Raw genomic sequence first — 16,488 nt, 5'->3', positions numbered from 1 at the left:
TAATCTAATTTTAATACAATTTTTTTTAATGTTTTCACATTATTCATCATTATCTGGACTATTTCCTTGGTGTAGTTCGCTGTGGGACTGCCAGAATGCTTCTGTGATGGGATTAGGGGACAATTGATTTGAAAAGTCAAACTGCTGGGGCTAGCTTACTCAAGCCAGGTTCAGCTACAGCTCTAGACATTAGCCTGCATAGTATATATGTCTGCATTTTTAATTGTTTTGAAAAATTGGCTAAGTACCATAATCTTAATTAGGAAGACTTTGTATGCTAACATGGAATTTAAGGGACTACTTGAGTGGGTCTAAAAGCCTCAGACATATGTGTGGTTAAGCATAATGTATCACAAACATTTTTCTTATGTCCTAAGAAGAGAAAACTGATAACCTAAAATGGGCTTCTAGATAATTTGAAATGGTCTGTTTCTCCAGCATTTGCTGATGATTTAGGGTCTAATACTGTGGAATCCAAGCCTGATCTCAAAAAAGCCAAAGCAGGAGGGCTCTCCTCTAAAACTAAGGTATGTTGATTGCCTTTTGTGTAAAATCAGTTTTATTAAGTTCGTAGCTGTGGTTTGTTAATGTGTTGTAGGTAGAAGAGTGTAGTCCTTGCTATGGACAGCTTTTAATAAAAATCTTCATGTTTGTCTGAACTCTGAAATGACAGACATTCCCATATCATTTACCTGATCACTGCTTTTGTCATTACCTATTTAATTACTAAAGTCTGTACTGTCAAAAAACAGTCTTATGAGAAACTCAGTCTGTTCTAAATTTTCCTGACCTCTTTGATTTTGTGCTATTGAAAATTCATTCTTACTAATCCAGGTCCAATGTTACACTTGAATGTTAATTTTGAACCCATGTATCAAAAGAAATTAATCTCTGCCTTAAAGTATGATGGGTAAGAAGTTCTCAATCAAAGTGCAAAAAGGGAAGGAATATGCTTAAAAACATCATAATCTCAACTGATTACAGTCAATTTTTGGTTAGGTTTTTCTGTTGTTTTGTGTTACAGTAATTTTTTTTTGTTGTTAATAATAAAATTTGTCCTATATATAACTAAAAATAACCCAAATTGTTCTACAGTCCCATTGTCTCCATTGTCTGAAGTAGTGCTGTAACAAGAACATTTGATGTAGGTCCATATTCATGCTAAGAATGAGCAGAACAAACCTTGAAGGACATTGTAGGTGTGCTGAAGTCAATGCCGTGTTCTGCCAGAACTCTGCTGGTAGAGTGAAGACCTTTGTTTTCAGACAGCTGTTTATTCTTAAGAGTTTCCATTCTAAACCTTCTAACACATTCTCAGCAAAGACTTTTCTATGGCTTTTTTCCAGCAGTCAGATGTTAATAGCAATATGTCCAAGGGTAATGCCTGCCTGTCCAAAGCTAATACAAGGCTCAGCAAGGGCAGTTCAAGTGTGACAAAGAGCCAGTCTATCAAACAGGTACCACCTTGGGTTTTAGGGATGTGTGTGGGTGACTAGCACACTGGTTGAGAGTGGTGTGTCAATTCACAGGGTACTACTGTGCACACTGTCATGGGTATTGCTTCCACAGCAGCTGAGCACACACTTTTAAACTTTTAAATCAACATTTTTCTTTCAGCCTCTCTTTGGCTCTTGAACACATATGCAGCATGAGGGTGGCAAGTATCTAATGCTTGCAGTTGCTGGGACTGAGGCATATGTATGGCTTGTGTTGCCTGCTAATACCTTGCTTCTCTCAGGTACAGGGAAAGAAGGTGCTAAGCAAGCCTAGTCTGAAGGAAGAGGATGATAAATCAGGCCCTATTTTCATCATTGTCCCAAATGGGAAGGAACAGAGGATGAGAGAAGAGAAAGCTCTGAAGGTGAGAAAAATCAGAAAGTGTTCACAAGTTTTGAAGTGGAGGCTTTTAACCCATTCTTTAGTTTTTAATTTAGAATTTAACATGCTGTGGCATGTGTTAGCCACTGTCCATCTCTTGGAGTCTGATTCTTGAGTTTAACTTGGTACATCAATTGTGGTGTTTCTTTTCTGATTTTCAGATTTTGTGCATTTATACACTGTTATAAAAACCTAAGGCCTTTTTACATTTTTTCAAATTGTGAAGTATCATTACGCTTAGTCAGTTCTTTTCAGGTACAATGTCAGAGTTCTAGGGTACATTGCAAATGCTTTAATATACTTATTTTGAGCAGCCCCACTTAGCAATTTGTAAGGAAATTTCTGTTACTGAAAAGGTGAATGTTATTTGTAACTTGGTAGTAAGTAGGCCTGTCTGGAGCTTAAAAACAATGACTTTTAAGTGATAATTATTAAGATAATAGCATAAGGATAATCAGCTCATATGTAGAGAACTTGTCATGTCAAAAAAAGGGGCAAACAACACTGATTTTTCATTATTGGCAATAAGAAGGCTTTGAAAACAGATTCTAAAGCAGATTTAAAAGATGTTCATCAGCAGCATGTATGAGGAAGAAAAGGTATTGCTTGCTGTGAGTTCTAAATGCTGCCTTTTACAGGTGTTAAAGTGGAATTTCACTACTCCTCGTGATGAATACATTGAACAGCTGAAAACTCAGATGTCCACTTGTGTGGCCAAATGGCTACAGGATGAGATGTTTCATGCAGACTTCCAGCACCACAACAAAGCACTGACTGTTATGATTGAGGTGAGTTTGGATCTGTGGTAGAAGATGAGGCTGACAGAATTACTCTTTGCTATGAAAGATACTGCTTGAATTAAAATAAAATAGAAATTCTCTGAGGAGCCTGGGGTCGTTGTTTGGTGTAGTTGAAACCTAAACATACGTAGAAATCATTTTCAGAGGTATGATGAAGTTGGTATTAATACTGTTTCTCAGGAGAAGGGAAAATTTCCTCACCAGAGACTTCTCTTAGAATTTTAGAAAGCCATGTAATTTAAAAGTGAGTATGTATTGTTCTAAGAATATACCATTAAATATAGATTCTTATCAGACATAGCTGAGCTTATTTTCTTGTTGAACGGTGTATATATGTGTTTCATTTACGTAACTTTTTTTTTAACTGCCTTCAAGCACTTGGAGAGTGAAAAAGATGGAGTCATCAGCTGCCTGGATTTGATCCTAAAATGGCTTACCCTGCGGTTCTTCGATACCAACACAAGTGTTTTGATGAAAGCACTTGAATACCTTAAATTGCTTTTTAATTTGCTGAGTCAAGAAGAGTATCACCTCACTGAAAATGAAGCATCCTCTTTCATCCCATATCTTATCCTAAAGGTACAATTTGTTTTTCAGAAATTAATGTTATTTTTCTTGAGGATTATGGCTGGATACCATCAAACACTGCAATATGTTCATTGTAATTGTATTGTGGAGTTAAGTCCAGTTGGTGGTTTGTGTGAGATTCAACAGGACATGTTTATTTAACCTGGAGAAAAGGAGGCTCAGGGCAGGTCTTGGTGCTCTTCATAACTACCTGAAAGGAGGCTGTAGTGAGGGGGAAGTTGATGTTGTCTTGTCAAGTAACAACTGAATAGAATGGGAGCAAAAGGACACAAGTTGTTCTAGGGGAGGCTTACATTGGATATTTGGAAAAATTTCTTTCCTAGATGGGTTGTGAATCACTGAAATGTGCTGCCCAGGGAAGAGGTTTAGTCTCCATCCCTGGAAGTCTTTAGAAGGCATGTAAATGTGACACTTGGAGACATGGTTTAGTGGTAGACTTGGCGGTGTTGGTTTAACAGTTTCACTCAATGATGTTGTCTTTTGTCACTGTTATATTGCCTATTTCCCTTAAAAGCCATTGACAAAAAAGGGATTTTGCCTTGAGAATATTCTGGCTTTCCTAAGACTATTTAGAACAGTTGAAAGTATCATGAGACTGTATAAAATATTCTGTATTTCTTCCTCTCTTTTTTTTACATTAATTTTCCATTAGGTGGGAGAACCGAAAGATGTCATCCGTAAGGATGTGCGTGCCATTCTGAACAGAATGTGTCTCATCTATCCAGCCAGCAAGATGTTCCTTTTTATCATGGAGGGGACTAAATCAAAAAACTCCAAACAACGTGCAGGTGGGAAATGGCCTGTTGAACTGCACATGTGCAAAGTACTTGAAATTGCTTTGGTTTGCAAAAAAACCCAGTATAAGAATGTTGGGTGGGATGTGAGATTTGCATGCACATGGCATTTTATACAGATGTTTTTAAGGGTTTAAAGGATGAGATTTTCAAGTAGTATCATATTGCTTTTTATTTTTTGGTGTCTTTGTACCTTACAAAGACCAGTAATCAGTTAAGTTGCTATGGGTATTATGAGTCCCTTGAGTAGGCTTGTTTTTTTAGTGAAACAGTGCTGGTGAGAATGGTAACAGTACTATTTCCTTACCAAGGGAATCAGTTCATCTGAGCAAGAACTGTCTCTACACTCTACATCTGTCTCATCACAAGTAATGTCTGTCATAAAGATGTGGCATTTGTAGTTCAAACAACTTCCTGATCACTTCGAGAATATTTTATCCTGATATAAGCAGGAAGTGAAATTCTATACATAATGTAGTATTGCAAGCTCACAACTGTTTACGTGAATGTGATGTTAACTGTAGCATTGCTCATACATGGTTATGGGAAATACTTGATGTGTAGAAGGGTGACTGACAGCTTTTATCTGTGAAGTAGTCTGCTGTAGCTTACTATTGATCCCGTAAATCCCCTGGAGTATATCTATCATCAGCTTTGATTGGCAGTTCTCTACAGTGAATGTTCAAGCTGTGCAAGCAACACAGGAATTGGGAGGGCTCTCTTCCCAGCAGCTTTAAAGTTAAATGTTCATATGTTATCTTTCTTTAGAATGCTTGGAAGAGCTTGGATGTCTGGTTGAATCATATGGCATGAATGTATGCCAGCCAACTCCAGGGAAAGCCTTAAAAGAAATGGCAACCCACATCGGTGACCGGGACAACACCGTGCGCAACGCTGCACTGAACACCATCGTGACTGTCTACAACGTCCATGGGGACCAAGTGTTCAAGCTGATTGGAAATGTCAGTATAACTGCAAATAAGTTTATGGGGGATTTGGGTTAGCATGCTGTGCTTGGTTTAGTTTGTGGGATTGTTTGTTTGGGGTTTGGTGGTTTGTTTTTTCTTTGTCCTTACGCTTCTGAAGGGGACTAGCACTGTTTTGCTTGTGATTGGTCATGGTACATCTTGCTGTTGGTAACAAGAGCATTTTGTAGTTTTGAAAATAACTTAATACATCATGGATCCTCTGATGGCTATTTGGTTAATCCCAGGTTGTATAATATATGAAATCATGGAATGGTTGGAAAAAAATTTAGATCCAAACTCCCCAGTGTGGCCAGAGACACTTGAACACTTCCAGGAACAGGATATGCTGTTTCATTGCCTCAGCCACTCTCACAATCAAGAGTTTCTAATCAAATCTAAATTGATCTTCTTTTATTTTAAAGTAATTATCACTTTTCTATCACTGTGTGCTCTTATTAGAAGTCCCTCTCCAGCTTCCTTGTAGGCCCCTTTTAGATACTGGAAGAGTGCAGTGAGGTCTCCCCAGAGCCTTCTCTTCAGTATGCTCTCTACCCCAACTCTCAGCCTGTTTCCAGTAAGAGAGGTGTATGAATAAAAAAAAATGACTGACCTTCATGGGAATTAAATTGTTTATAAAGAGTTACTTCCGTTATAGTCAATTGTACAAGTAACACATCTGATTCAGAGTATTTGGATAACTTATTTGGCCAGAAAAGGCTAGTTGTTGGGGCTCCAATAAGTTCTCAGCTTTTTTTTTTATCCACTTGCTTTGCAATTGAAATCTGGTGAGTTTTGTTACTTGCTTCATCTTACTACATTTTATTTCAAGTGTCAGTACTATGCCACTTTATATTGCTGCTGTTTTGCTCTCTGAAAATTATAACCATTATTATCTAAAATGCAGTAAAAATTAAAGATGGCAGAACTCAGTTTCCAGTGTCCAGCAATGGAAAGGTAGTTCACTGTGTTTATAGTTACTGTGCATATCAGATTAAGTACTCTGAATTCCAATGTGAATCAAGATCAGTTAGATAATTTTTTACAGTTCTGTTTGGATTTGGCCTTGGTAATGTTTCTAGCAGCATTAAAACTGATGGGAATATGATAGATATTTTAATGCCTTTGCAGCTATTTTGTGTTGTGTCATATGCCATAGGGCATACAAGCTGTTGGATGGGTGCTTCATGGAATATGACAAAGCTGCCCTGCTTTTTTTTTTTAATATTTCCAGCTTCTTGAAAAGTTGAAATTTAATGTGACTCTTACTTTCTCTGGTAACTATTCCCATGAGAGATAATGTTGCATTTTCATTAACATCTTAGATTTCCATCCTATTTAACTATTGTTCAGAGTGCAATCTGCTTCTGCCTCAGTTTTATATAGTCAGTTTGCTTTTGAATTTTCAAGGTAAAGGAAAAACTCTAGCACCTGAACAATTCAGCTCTTTCTGACCATGACTTCCTGAGCTTCAGTGTGATCCATCTATGGGTTCTCAGGAAGGTTTCTAAATCACAGGGATGCTGGAAAGTACTTCTCATGAAATTGTAAAGCCTACTTTTGTTGAAATAAAGTTATTGGTAGTTTTCGGTGTGGTAGATGAGCAGGTAAATGTGAATCTTTTCACTACCTGAGTTGGAGTATTAAGTTGCCTGATCTGGTGTTCATATTGAATTATGAGTACATTGAACAGTACAATTGTCAGAAGAACTCTGGCTTTTGTGGCAGGATCCAGAGTGTTCAAGCACTGCCTGGTCTGCTAATAGGGGATATAGAAAGGTGGATGGGGCTTTTTTTGTTTGGGGTTTTTGCAGCAACATATGCAATAATTAAGAACATGGGATAGTACCATAGTTTGAATTCAAGATTGTTTCTTGAAAGTTATGTGGGCTAGAAATAGGTGTATTCTGTATTACAGCTTGTCAACATGGTTTAATTATCTCTTGAAGTAGCACCTGACAGTCCAGAGTGTTCTGGTGAGTTTGCTGCTAGGAGGTAGCATTGACAGCTCCTACCTTCATATTAGAGGACTTCAGTCTGCACTGATAAGTATCGTGTGAATCCTGTGGGTGACTGAGATTTCTAAAACTCATACAACTCAGGATGAGTGAAAACATTGTGTGTTACAGCTTTCAGAGAAAGACATGAGCATGCTGGAGGAAAGAATAAAGCGATCAGCCAAGAGACCCTCTTCTGCTCCAGTGAGACAGGCAGAGGAGAAACCCCAGCGTACTCAGAACATCAGTGCCCATGCCAGCATGATGCGCAAGGGGCAAGCTGAGGACATGTCCTCCAAACTGAAGTATGTAATGTTGCATTATGGTCTCTACCTGCGTCGTTTGTGTGCTAATATGTCAGACAATGCCATTTTAGTTCTTGTATCATCATCTTCGCATGTTGTGAAAAATGGCCAAATAATATAAATCTAAATGTCTGAAATTTTTTTGTCTTGTCTGTCTTGAAATCTTTCTAAATGGTCTTGTGCCTTTTTTCACTGCTTCTCCATGGACAGAATTATGTATCGCACTTATAGGATGTAAGTACTGCCCACTAACTCCTTGGTAGCAAGGCTCTTGTATCTTTCCATTTCTATCCTAGCCATCCCTTCCTGAGGGTGATGGGTTTGCCATGGCTAGTTCTAGGTTATTTACAGGTCTCTGAATTAAGGAAAAGAAAGAAAACAGGTTTCTGTCAAGGTGACTGTAGATCAGGCTGCAGACAGACATGGCACTTCCACATTAAGCAGCTGTTCAAAATATTGGGAGAACTTCCAATGTGTTGCACTAAACTTGGTATTTGTGCAACCATGTTCTAGTTGTGTTAGACATTAAGCACAGAAATAGATAAGCATGTGTGAGTTGTACAGCCTGGGGCAACAGTACCCAAAACAAAAAGTTCAGAAACTATTCCTTGCCACCTGCTCATTATTTAAGAATTAAAGTCTGTGCTAAGAAGTATGTATTCAGATATTTCCTTGAAAAATCTGATATGCAGCATAGGTCATGTGGGGATGCTGTGAGTCTTAGATTCAGAGGAGCTTGTGAGGTTGCTCCGTACATGTGCATCCTGTCCATTATTAAAAAAAGGCAAAAAAAGCCACTCAAACTTAAAGTTCTATTCTTTGCTAGTACTGTAAACTGTGCTAGTTATCCCAAACCATTCATACCTGGCACTGGATGGGGCATCTTGTGGTTTACAAGAGAAACTAGGAGGGCAAGTAAGTAGCAGCTGCTCTTCTGGCCTACAGAAGTTTGTTTTACTGAGGACATGGGGAAAGGCAGAGGGAGTTAAGGGGCTTGAAAACTGCAAAACCTGTGTTAGTATGAGAGCTTTAGGGCTACCAGTGAACGCTGTTGCTAATATTCTTGCCTCTTAAACTAAAACTCTCTCCTGGTTTCTGTAGCCAAAATCGCAACATGGGCAGCCACTCAGAAACAACACATACAGTTCCACGGGAATTTCAGCTGGATCTTGATGAAATTGAAAATGACAATGGAACCGTCAGATGTGAGATGCCAGCACTTGTACAGCACAAACTAGATGACATCTTTGAGCCAGTCTTGATTCCTGAGCCCAAGTGAGTTTAGTTTTACCTCCTAAGTGAAATTGGCAGGGCTGCCTAAAAATTAATTATTATTTTGAGAAAGTGTGAATTGATAGCACTAGTTTCTACGTTCAGACTTGTTTTCATAAAAGGGTAATGTCACCTGATTTGAAGAAATGGCAAAACAAAGGTCTGTTGTACTCTTCTGAAATCTGGAGAGCAGTTATTTTTAATGAAAAACATTAGTTCTACTTAGGCATTTTTATAGTTAGGGGATATTGAGTTTGTAAATGCATCATCAGTGTCTTTACAAATAGTGCAATAGATATGGTAAAAAGGAATGATTCCTTCCTTGAGAATCCTCAGTGAAGAATGAAATCCTTTTACCTTGTCTCTAATTCATCATTGAAATACAGCAGTTAAGTGTGCATTAAAGTAGCTCTTCAAAAAGTAATGAACCCTCTTTTCAATCCTTTAGAATTCGTGCTGTGTCCCCGCATTTTGATGACATGCACAGTAACACAGCTTCTACTATCAACTTTGTAATTTCCCAAGTGGCCAGTGGTGATATAAATACAAGCATCCAGGCTCTGACACAGGTAAGTGAATTAAGGTAGCAACTAATCACACTGTACCAGACTTTGCCTGCGAGGGTGATGAGTTGCACTGTGGTGGAGCAATCATGTCAGGTGACATGGACTCTGCTCAGAATCTCCCTGATGACAAAACTAAGTGCACAGGGGCCATCTGACTCGCTTTAGCAATAGAAATTCCACTTGAAAAATGTAGAATAAACTTAATGCTTTTTTCATTAGTGCTTCTGTGTTATATTTTTTGTTTTGTCAAATTATTTGTGCTACGAGTTTGTAAAAACCAGTTAGTCAGTGAGACTTTTAAATTTGAACTGCTTTAGAGATCCTTAGCAAAAGGATTGTCTTGCCTCATAGTTTTTGCATGGATTTAGAGTGGCTTTAACTACTTAGAAGTTTTTATTTGTCCAGAAGATTTCATAAAACTAAAAATTCCGGAATCTATAATGCAGCAGTTGATGTTTTCATTTGTGTAGGTGATAGGATAGCCATTCTCTAAAATATCAGTAATTGATTGAGTTTGGATTAGCAATACAAATTCTCTAGCTGCAGATTTGGGGTGAAAGCTTAGAATACAATGACCTTGGCAAATAGATTGGTCAGGGCAAAACCTTTCCTACAGAAAAGTATTTATTGTTATTTTGCACTGTTTGCATTATGTTGACTTTACTAGAGCACTTTGTATTTAAATCTTAGATCGATGAGGTACTCAAACAGGAGGACAAAGCAGAAGCTATGTCTGGCCACATCGACCAATTCCTAATAGCCACATTTATGCAGCTCCGGTTAATCTACAATACACACATGGCAGATGAGAAGCTGGACAAAGATGAGATTGTCAGACTTTACAGCTGTATTATTGGGAGCATGATCACGGTAAGGCTTTACTCTAAAGATAAGGTGAAGAGTAAATAACTTCTGTGCATTCCATTCTGTGGAAGAATGGAATGTCTGTTCTGTACCTAGGTTAGCTTACTACTGAGTCTTTCTTACAAAGGTTTGTTGCCAACTGCTTATCGATGCATCTTTTGAGTGTAGGTGGGGAAGGGAAGGAGGTCTCTGCTTCTGCAAAATACAGCCACTAAGACTTCTATTAAGCTCTGTTTTTAATATTCCTTACCTTTTGAGTGCTGAGTTGGTAGCCTGAGTATTTTCAGAAATCACTCAGTAGAAATAACTTTCTTCATAGTTCTGTTTTTACTTTTGTGGGAAACAGGGAGATGTCATGGTTTGACAGTGTAGTCTAGAGAAGTCTCTATACTAAAGGATTATGTGCAGGGAAAACTAACACTTTCTTCAATCTGTAGCTATTTCAGATAGAGAGTCTGGCTCGAGAGGCATCCACTGGTGTTCTTAAAGACCTAATGCATGGTCTTATTACATTAATGCTGGATTCTCGGGTAGAAGATCTTGAGGAGGGTGAGCAGGTCATCCGATCAGTCAACCTCTTGGTAGTTAAAGTTCTGGAGAAGTCTGACCAGACCAACATCTTGAGGTAAGTAATGAAAAGTGCACAATTAACTGCTCTTCTTTACCTGTTCTCTTGTGTTCCTTGAATGGCTGAGTTTTAGTCATTTTGTAAGAAAAGACTGGTGTCTGTAGAATCATTCAGCTAGCTAATAAAGAATTATCACTGATTGTGATCAGAATTTGACTGCACAGCTGGAGGCAAGCTAAACAAGCCACCTTAGTATGGCTCTTTGTGCTTTAAAGTTCAGCAGACTGTCTTAAATTCTTGTAACATACTACAAAGATAGAAGGAAAGAGCTGTTGCATATCTGCTGGACTAACCCCAGTCTCTAGTGTGCTATTCTGTGATGAGCTGGTATATTTTTTTCTTATGTATCACACTTTTTCTGTGTAACCTTTATAAATTAATTCCTTCTAGTGCTCTGCTTGTCCTGCTTCAAGACAGTCTTCTAGCAACAGCCAGCTCTCCTAAGTTTTCAGAACTTGTCATGAAGGTGAGCCTGTAGTAGAGATTTTGAACTTTTGTGGTTTCTCTGAATCATCTTACCTGAAAGAGCAGATGGAGTTAAAAAAAATTAGTGTCAATTACTTGAAATATTTCTTACAACTTCTATAATTCTGATCTTACTAGATGTCACATATAGGGACTTTAGGAGGGAGCTTAACAGCTGTTAATAATTTACAGAAGCTTGTGTACACTAATACAAACTCCATGCAGAGGTGCAGTCCTGCATACAGTCACCTGCTGGGCTTGTTTGATTGAGCACCACACTGTACTATGGATTCTAACAGTGCAAGGCTGGAGCTGACTTCTATCCTGTCATCTGTATTGACAGGCAGAGTGAACAGGCAAAAGTCTGCATTTAAAGCATGAGCATGATCTTTTCCTACCATACAACACCCTTTTGTAAGTGGTAAAATTTAAAGACAGCTCAGGTGTTCGTAATGAGGTTAAACCTAAAGAACTTATGCTATGTGTAGGTGTACATAGCATATATATATTATCCACTGAAATTTCTTCATACAAAGCATTCAGTCTCCAGTTATAGGTAGAGAAGTCAGTACCTTACTTATGCATCAGCTCTAAAGAAAGATCTGGATACTGTACAGCCAGTAACAAAGAGAAAGTATGTACCAGTGCAAATACAGCTTGAGCAGCAGACACAGTGCATGCCTGTATGATGTGCTAGCAGAGTGAAGTGGCTCAGTGATAGTGTTGTGTAACTTCTTATATAATCGAGTGCTTCTTTCTTGAGTTGTCTTGCTCTAAGTCGGCCTCTCATTCCAGTGTCTGTGGAGAATGGTGCGTCTTCTTCCGGAAACCATTAATGGCATCAATCTCGATCGGATTCTGCTCGATATCCACATTTTCATGAAGGTCTTTCCCAAAGAGAAGCTGAAGCAATGTAAGAGTGAGTTTCCTATTAGGACATTGAAGACGCTGCTTCACACCCTGTGCAAGCTGAAAGGGCCCAAGGTCAGAGCAATCACTAGTCACATTTTTTTTAACTGCATGTTCATGCAGTCTTTAGAGTATTTCCTTTTCTTTTTTCCTTTTTTTTAATTCCTCTTTTTTTCTCATTTTAGATCTTAGATCATTTAACAATGATAGACAACAAAAATGAGTCTGAGCTAGAAGCTCATCTTTGTAGACTAATGAAACACACTATGGAGCAGACTGGAAAAGCTGATACGGATACAGAAAAAGGAGCTTCTCACATAGTAAGTAAAGAAGATGTGTACTGCATCTGATCTACTAAAAGTTAGCCATATCTAAAACAGCTTTTAAACATTTCTCAGGAGTCCTACAGCTTCATGATGTCCTTGCTCACATTTTTGTATAAAGTGGCTACATAGAGCCCTGATCACTTCAAGGTTTTCTTCATCTCGGAAGCTCTGTATCCAGCTAGCAAGTCTGAGGGTGTCACGGGTTGTCTGATTTCTTTTTGGTTTTATTCACTTAAAGTCTCCTTTTGTTTATTTATTTAGGAGGAAAAGGCTTCAAAAGCCAAAGTCAATGATATTTTGGCAGAAATATTTAAGAAGATTGGCTCAAAGGAGAACACCAAGGAGGTGAGTGTCCCTTTCCTGCAAGAAAGAGGGCATGATACACTAGAATGGTGTATGCAGCAGTTGTAGTAATACATAGCAACTTTTCTCTCCTAGGGTCTGGCAGAACTGTATGAATACAAAAAGAAATATTCTGATGTAGACATTGAGCCCTTCCTGAAAAATTCCTCACAGTTCTTCCAGAGCTATGTGGAAAGAGGCCTCCGACTGATAGAAACAGAACGGGAAGGGAAAGGACGCATTGCTACTTCCACAGGTAGGTGTTGTAGCAAAACTGATTGGTTTGTGGGAAGCAGAAATAGAACAGTTACAGGTCTCCTGGTAGAAATTAGTATTTGCATATGTTTATGGATTGCTGAAGCAAGCCATGTATTTTCTTGCTGCTTGAGTTGCTTCACAGGGCAGCATTTGTAGGGAGTGTGCATTCTGTGTTTAGAAAAGCAGAAGTTAGAACCATGCTAAATGTAGAAGACATCTGAAGGGCTTAGCAAACGTTGTTCTAATCCATATCCTGTAGTGTGGGTTGAACATTAGCCCGTTTCATGTGTCTGGTATCAAGAATTGGTTCTGCAAGGTATAAAGCTGGTTTAAAACAGCAGCATCCGCTGTCAGATTCTCCTTTTATCTTGTTACTAAAATACATATAGGATGCTTTTTAATAGTATTATTTTCTGTCAAATTGGAAAACTTATTTAAAATAACATGAACTGTTTCTGCAGAATTTGTGATGAACTGGATGAATTACTGTAAAACTGTTTGTTGCTTAGTCTTTTCATTGCAGATAAATACAAAGGAGTATTTAATAAAATAGTAGGGAAGGAATGTGACAAATTAGCTGATAGTAAAAGCTGATACACAGTCTAGCAAAACTGCTGCTAACCTTTATTTCTTACTAGTTTCATAGTGTCCTGTGAAACTTGAGCCTTTTTTCTGCTACTGCTCCTTCTCCTATCCCTGTATGGTAGATTCATTTAGGAAGATGGATGATACAAGATTCTTTCAGAACTTCCTAAATGTGTCCACCTATGTAGGACAGAAAATTCTACCTTGCATCGTGAAAGTCTGTACAACTGAGAAATATTAGTTCAGCAGTTTTCAAAACCAAATTTATGTGCCACAGTTGTCTTTTTTTTTTCTTCCCTAACTTTAAGTCTGATGTAGTAAAACATGCTGTTCCATATTGCAGCAGTGCTTTATTTAGAGCAGGGTATAAATGCTTAACCTTAATTCTCCTTTTATCTATTTTAAATACCCTTGTAGTAAATTAGTGAGAACAAATCCTTGTCCATGCTAAGTCTTAAAATTTGTAATTCTTTTTATAATGGAGAAGTTTTTTTGTCATGTAAATTCCTTTTCTAGTCTCTTGGTAGGGAAGCTTTAAAAACCTTGTTATGTGCATTCCAGAAATCACTCTTTGAGACTGAGTTGGAGTAAAAAGCTTCAAGTTGCTCAAATGACAGATAAAGAGGGGTTAGAATCAGTGGTAAGCCCAAAAGTACGACTGAACTAGAAAAAGACAACTCCAAGTATTTCCCACCTTGCCAATTGCTCAGTTCTCCTGTTGGATGTTATGGTCACTGTTGATGCACATCAGCATCTTCCTCTCCCCACACTGTTCTCTTCAGCTGCTGCCTTCAGCACTTCTAGAGCTGCATGCAGCCACTGCTTAAATTTCTCCATTTTTTTCCTTGGTTTTCAGTTGTCACTTTTGGAAGGAAATGCAAGGCCAGATATATCTGTAGTAGCAAGTGCAAATAACTAGCAAATAATAGGTTGGTTAATTCTTCATCAATTGCATCTTATTTCAAGGAACTGACCAAGAGGTTTGTGTTTCTGATGTTTTAAATTTTTAACTCTTCTCCTTCCTTCCCCTCATTGTCCAGGAATTTCTTCTCAGATGGAAGGAACATGCATTCCTCTGTCTACCCACACTGTATCTTCATCCATAGGAAACACAAATGGGGAGGAAGTGGGGCCTTCAGTTTACTTGGAAAGATTAAAAATCCTCAGGCAGCGTTGTGGCCTTGACAACGCAAAGGTATTGTACTTGACAACACTTGTAAATCCCCTGGAGAGGCACTTGATTCTGTCTGCATCACTGGTGATATGTGCAGGTTGTTTCTACAGGCCTGTAACTGATTATATTTCCTTGCTGGGAAGTTGAGTCTCAAAAAAGTTCAAACAATAACTGTTCTCTAAAAATTAAAACCTTAGAGATGAAGAATCTGGAAATCCTAGACTTTCTGCTCTAAAATGACCATAAGAGCTGATGAAACTTTGAATTGAAGTTTTATATATTTTGGGTGTATTGATACTGATGTCCAGGAATGCTGAATGAGCTTAGTGCTGGAAACCTGTGGACCAAAATTTCTTACAGTTCTGCATGCTAGGAATCTAGTGCCAATTCCTAAAATTTGAATTCAGCTATGTGAGAAGTGATGTTCACTCTAGAAATAGTGATTCAGATGCATCACTGGTTTAACCTTTGACACAAATTTGAGTATCAGTTTAGACCTCTGAGGAGGGGAAGTGTTTCCTAGGTCATAATAACAAGGTAAGTAACTCAGATGGAAATGTCAATAGGTAGAATGGTGAATTGACACTTTAAGTCTTTGACAGGTTCAGTCTTGCCAGTCAGTTAAAGTTTCCTCTTCTCATTCTTCCAGAAAAGTCATTGTCTGCTGATGTTGCACATAGGCAGGGATTTTTCTCTTATGTTACAATACAATTTAGGCTGTTCAAGACTTTGGCAGTCTATCTCAGTAAAACTCTGGTCTACAGGGAATTTTTTGATCTTGAAAGATTAGTTTCTTTGTGGTCCTGTTGACATAAAATTAAACATTAACTACTCAGATGATTGAGCATTGTAATTAGCTTTGCATGGTTCTGACTTTGACAGCAACTGACTTTATTGTTCCAGATCCACTTGTGTTGTAGTGCTCTTTCCCTTTCCTCTGTGTTTATTGCTTGTAGAGATGAAAAGCCATTGATTATGATTTGTACATTTTTATATGGCCTTCACCACTACATGTCTTAACACTTCACTTTCCTCCCTCATAGCAGGAAGACAGACCCCCTCTGACGTCTCTGCTCTCTAAACCAGCACTCCCTACAGTTGCATCCTCTACAGATATGCTTCACAGTAAGCTCTCCCAGCTGCGTGAGTCCCGGGAGCAGTACCAACATCTGGACCTGGACTCCAATCAGACTCATTCCTCTGGCATTGGAACTACCCTGGCTTCACCCTCTTCTGCAGCGGCCAATATTGATGACTTGAAAAAAAGATTGGAGAGAATAAAAAGCAGTCGCAAATAGAGCTGCAAAGAGACGGTATCGCTGTTGCTTGGGGCTGTCTTCAGCTTTAGTTTACTAAACTAGAAATCTTCATAGTTAAATGGCCTCGTTTAGGCCTAATGTATACAAACTGGTTTATGTATAATACTGTGGATTTTGGGGGGTTGAGTCATTGTGGCACAAGTATTTGTACATAATCTGCTTCTCAATGAGCATCTCTTTGACTATAGAAGGCTGTCTGTGTATTAGTTTTAGTGTACAGACCTGTAAACAACCATCCTCTTGCTCAGACTAGTTTCTCATGACTTGGGGTTTTTATTTGTAAAGTTGTCTTTAAAATCTTTTCCTAGTTCTTAACTTAGACTTCTAGTGATTTCACTTTTAATTTTGTGAATTCTTCTCCATGTAATCCTTGAACTGTTGATTCTGTATGGACACATGGCATGAAGTAACTAATTTAAGTGTATTTTGTAAATAAAGTTTGCATTAACTATA

General features: G+C 38.3%; 1 protein-coding gene and 1 non-coding gene across 9 annotated transcripts in view; both read left to right on the top strand.

Moving 5' to 3' along the window:
• The window catches only part of CKAP5 (cytoskeleton associated protein 5), a 51,408-nt gene extending 34,920 nt beyond the window's left edge, over nt 1–16,488 (top strand). For 4 of the 8 annotated variants that reach the window (XM_064424755.1, XM_064424756.1, XM_064424757.1 and 1 more), the window contains exons 27-46: nt 439–527; nt 1,347–1,457; nt 1,739–1,861; nt 2,517–2,666; nt 3,054–3,257; nt 3,919–4,054; nt 4,829–5,022; nt 7,155–7,327; nt 7,538–7,561; nt 8,429–8,602; nt 9,048–9,168; nt 9,856–10,035; nt 10,467–10,654; nt 11,048–11,123; nt 11,918–12,106; nt 12,217–12,351; nt 12,619–12,702; nt 12,796–12,955; nt 14,583–14,737; nt 15,760–16,488. In XM_064424755.1, the coding sequence (XP_064280825.1) occupies nt 439–527; nt 1,347–1,457; nt 1,739–1,861; nt 2,517–2,666; nt 3,054–3,257; nt 3,919–4,054; nt 4,829–5,022; nt 7,155–7,327; nt 7,538–7,561; nt 8,429–8,602; nt 9,048–9,168; nt 9,856–10,035; nt 10,467–10,654; nt 11,048–11,123; nt 11,918–12,106; nt 12,217–12,351; nt 12,619–12,702; nt 12,796–12,955; nt 14,583–14,737; nt 15,760–16,014 (2,921 nt within the window). In that variant the 3' untranslated portion in view covers nt 16,015–16,488. The remainder of the gene's footprint in view (nt 1–438; nt 528–1,346; nt 1,458–1,738; nt 1,862–2,516; nt 2,667–3,053; nt 3,258–3,918; nt 4,055–4,828; nt 5,023–7,154; nt 7,328–7,537; nt 7,562–8,428; nt 8,603–9,047; nt 9,169–9,855; nt 10,036–10,466; nt 10,655–11,047; nt 11,124–11,917; nt 12,107–12,216; nt 12,352–12,618; nt 12,703–12,795; nt 12,956–14,582; nt 14,738–15,759) is intronic. The other 4 variants (XM_064424759.1, XM_064424761.1, XM_064424760.1 and 1 more) reach the window with 4 other exon arrangements.
• LOC135304056 (small nucleolar RNA SNORD67) lies at nt 9,216–9,326 on the top strand. The gene has a single exon (XR_010365492.1). It is a non-coding gene; the product is annotated as a small nucleolar RNA SNORD67 (small nucleolar RNA).

The sequence above is a fragment of the Passer domesticus genome, chromosome 6 (genome assembly GCF_036417665.1).
Source record: "Passer domesticus isolate bPasDom1 chromosome 6, bPasDom1.hap1, whole genome shotgun sequence".
In the NCBI taxonomy this organism is placed as follows: Eukaryota; Metazoa; Chordata; class Aves; order Passeriformes; family Passeridae; genus Passer; species Passer domesticus.
This window is presented reverse-complemented; position numbering and strand designations above follow the sequence as displayed.